At 39.0% G+C, this 3,957-nt stretch overlaps 1 protein-coding gene across 3 annotated transcripts; it reads right to left on the reverse strand.

Moving 5' to 3' along the window:
- Positions 1 to 3,614, reverse strand: gpr1 (G protein-coupled receptor 1). Of its 3 annotated transcripts, none has more exons than XM_034213407.1 (3): positions 3,249 to 3,614; positions 2,459 to 2,564; positions 1 to 2,361 (listed from the first exon to the last, which is right to left on the reverse strand). In XM_034213407.1, exon 3 carries the CDS (start codon positions 2,332 to 2,334, stop codon positions 1,255 to 1,257), a length of 1,080 nt encoding a protein of 359 aa, XP_034069298.1. In that variant the 5' UTR covers positions 2,335 to 2,361; positions 2,459 to 2,564; positions 3,249 to 3,614; the 3' UTR covers positions 1 to 1,254. The 3 variants fall into 3 exon arrangements, with proteins under 3 accessions (XP_034069298.1, XP_034069299.1, XP_034069297.1); XM_034213408.1 differs by having other exon boundaries at positions 1 to 2,357; positions 2,455 to 2,564; XM_034213406.1 differs by having other exon boundaries at positions 2 to 2,361; positions 2,455 to 2,564; positions 3,249 to 3,611.
- Positions 3,615 to 3,957: the final 343 nt, after the last annotated feature.

Consider the following 3,957-nt stretch of genomic DNA (forward strand, 5'->3'; position numbering starts at 1 on the left):
GTCACGGGCCGGATTTGGCCCCCAGGCCTTGAGTTTGACACCCCTGTTGTAGTTGTTGAAGAATGCCATCGGTCCATGTTTTTTTACATCTATAACAGGAAATAAAACCACCAACCTTTTGTTAAAGGCATGATGTTCATTATTTGTTGTTGTTTTTAGGCAGCAATGCAGCATTGTTGACTATCTATCTGTTATCCTAACAGTGATGTAATCCCTCCAAGTCAGAGTTCTCTAAAAATAAATAACAGGATACATCTGGTAAACAGACTCTCAGGAAATGGAAGGAAATGCACATCTGGGTTTACGACAGGCTTGTGTATTCTTTTTCTTAGAATCCACCTGGAAATCTGGTCTGTGTTTAACATCAAAGTCTGCTTTCTCACAGCAGACTCTTTTAACATCAAGACAAACAATATACAGAAAGTATTCAAAGTGCAGCAAGTGTTCAGAATAAGAAATGTATTACGACCATTACGACATATGTTGTTTATTTGAAATATATTAGAATAAAGTTTCTATACAAATCTCAACTAGTTTAAATATCTTAAAACACATTAATAGGTAACTAGCCATCAGTAAATCAATATAAAAACATTATAATGTTAGACTATCAATAGATCTATGCAACATATCTCATCTCTAAGAAACAAAGATGTCGTTCCTCAAGAGTGAAAACAATTCTGTAAATAGTAAATATAAGATACATTTGATAAAAGACTGCAACAGATGATTACTTACATTATGGATAAATATTTTTTGTCAGAAAATGTTTGAGAGAAGATTATGAAAATTGTCAAATCTTTAAAATGCTTGTTTTGTCCAATGCAAAATGTTTCTGTTTATAAGACAAATACTATCAAGTATCAAATGCTTACATATGAGAAACTGGAACAATAAAATGATACAATTTATTAAAAAACAATAATAATAAAAGGATTTACCAAAATATTTGCAGATTATAATTTTTTAACTAATCAGCCCTCTTCAGCTGTGATTTTCGCAAATCATTTTGCGTTATGCAAATGAAATATAAATATATTTAGATTATATTTAGGAATAACTCAATGTGCATGTTATACATAGTTTGACTCAGCTATTCCATTGAGAGTAATTATCCATAAGTGAAGTGAAACAAGCAAATACAGTCTTTAGCATACAGCTGGAAGGGACAGCTATGATAATTTTCCAAAGTAATAGCCGGTCTTACTTTGATGTTTTTCATACACCACCTCTACAGTTTGAGGATGGCTGTAATCATAGAGTGGATGACTCCACAGGCTCCTCTGGGACACTGTCCTGCTGAACCCCTGGCACAGACTCCATCTCAGTGGCAGAGATGGACTGGCTGAGCTCTCTCAGTGAACTCTTAGTAATGTCCAGGCATGCATGCTTCAGGATACGACGCACCTTTTTGCCTAGGAGCATATACAGGAGGGGGTTAATACAGCTGTTAAAAAAGCCTAAACTGGTGGCGAGAGGAAAGCCAGCGCTCAGTATGTTGTGAAGGTAAAATGAGGAATGTACGGATAACTCCATCAAGCTAAAAGTATGATAAGGTGCCCAGCATAAAAAGAAAGCCAGAATCACTGCAGAGATTGTTTTAGAGAAGCTTGACACCCGGACCGAGCCACCAGATCGATTCACCTTGATTGTCAGAAGGAGGCCCGTCACACATATGGCAGTAAAAGGTAAAATGAAGCCCACAGCAGTTCGAATGACCACTATCATAACGTGCCTCATGACTGCAGTATGTCTGTCCTGTGTGTGGAAGTTGTTGAAACACATAACCTTGTCATGTAGGCGCACTGTGTCACGGAAAATCAGCGCAGGGGAGCTTGTGGCAGCAGCCAGCAGCCATATGCAACCGCATACAACCCAGGCTCTCTTTATAGTGCGATACTTCTGAGACCAGTTCAGGTGGACAAGAGAAACATATCTGTCTATACTGAGCACTGTTAGAAACAGCACACTGGCATACATATTCATAACGGACACAAATGAGTTAAGCTTACACATGACCAAACCAAAGTCCCAGTGGAAGTCTCGCAGTATGTAATCAATGTAGAAAGGGAGGAAAAGCACAAATACAAAGTCTGCCAATGCCAGATTGAGCAACCAAACACTGTTGACTGTCTTTTTGCTTTTAAACGCTACCACCCAAATAACAGTTCCATTTCCAATCAGCCCGAGCACAAAGGAAATAATGTAGATGACCACTGAGATTATGTGCATAGTTTCCTTCTGTCTGTGGTTTACTTTAAGTTCCTCCAAGTCACCGTACTCCATGTCGTTTTCGTAGGTATAGTTTCCATAGTCCTCATCCAGTTCAGCCATTGTTGATGTAACCTCTGGTGAAGCTATCTGCGGGAAGGAAAAGCTCAAGATTAGATGTTCCTTAACACAGTAATTCAAAACATCCCAATGCATTATAATCTTCCTGTGTTCTCAACTCACACACTCTGTGTGATTATGCCGGACTGTTCCCCGGAAAGGATCCCGTCTGTCCTGTCTCTGATAAATCAGTTCCTGTGTTGAAGTCAGATAAGGGTGTGTTCCGAGTAACCCTGGAACATAATGTCAACAACCATTTGGATCATCAATGTGGTCAGTTAAATGCCCAACAGATGAGATAGAAAGAGGCGTCAAACTGCATGATTCACAGTGTTTGCTCTGAAACATCTGACAAATACTAAATTGTTACACATTGTACCGTTTTCATTTCATTGTTCAACTTTTCCAAGGTTATAACATTCCTAGATGTTTTCCACATATCAAACACTTGTATAATCATCACTAACGCCAGAATAAAGCCAACACAACACCTTTTATTATAGCCATATTTTTTTTAATTTACCAATGATGTTTATGTTACATAAGTGTTATAATCTGTTTTTTCTAGTCTTCATTGCATAACACACATGAAGTGATAGTATATGATTAAACTGTCTTTAGGAAACAGCATCATGAAAAATAGTAACTACCAGAAGAATAAGAACACTCATCACAGAAAAAAGTCAAGCTTAAATAGACAGATCAGACTTTGACATGTGTTGAAAAGCCATCAGACCAAATGGAAACTGTATGCCAAATCACTGCAATCAACACTTATTATTTAAATAACTAAAGCCTGTTGAGTAGGAAATAGTAGCTCATAGTAGACTTAGTGCCACATTAAGGCTACACAGTATTCGCATACTAATGGGATAAACAGCTTTCCAGTTCAGATTGAAAGACAGAGCATGGCTTACCTAAAAGTGCAGCTCTCCCTTGTATTAGTATTTGGCTGAAAAACAGCGACAGCTCCCGGCTGGATGAAAGTGACTGCTAACTTTTAGCCTTTTAGCTCCGTGTTGCCGGGCCTGGTCCCTAACGTCCCGATTCGGCTGCAGAAGTCTCTCTGCGGCATGTGTAATGTTTCCGTGCGTCCATCCAGATCAAACCCCATCTCAGAGGAGCTGTGATGTGCAGAGGGCGCGCCTGGCTGACGCGTCTAACATCAACCACGGAGTGAAGAAAAGTTATTGGTCACCCGCACTGAAGAATGCTTTCATTCACTGAGCAGCGGCTGCTTTTCATAACAGCAGAGTAAACCCTCCTCGCTTCCCCCAGTCAGTGCACAAACGGAAAAGTTGTGAGTGCTGCAGAAATGTGTCTGTTTTTTCCTGAAATGCACAAATTGCTTCAGTCTGTATGTAGTGCCAACTAAGGCAAAGTTTATTTTCGGCTGTCATATGCATTTTAACTGCATTTTATTTCCTCTTACCGTGCATTATCGCTTTCATTATGTAGACGTTTGACTGGTGCTCATTAACACAGAAAGTAAACCTGTCTGTGGCAGGCCTACTTCATGGTTGAAAAACATATAACATGAGGCTTTGAATCTAGATGTGAAAGCAGGCTTATTTGTAAACAGTTTATTAAAACTTGATGAATCCAGAATTATTTCAACCCTATTCC

The sequence above is a fragment of the Gymnodraco acuticeps genome, unplaced genomic scaffold (genome assembly GCF_902827175.1).
Source record: "Gymnodraco acuticeps unplaced genomic scaffold, fGymAcu1.1, whole genome shotgun sequence".
In the NCBI taxonomy this organism is placed as follows: domain Eukaryota; kingdom Metazoa; phylum Chordata; class Actinopteri; order Perciformes; family Bathydraconidae; genus Gymnodraco; species Gymnodraco acuticeps.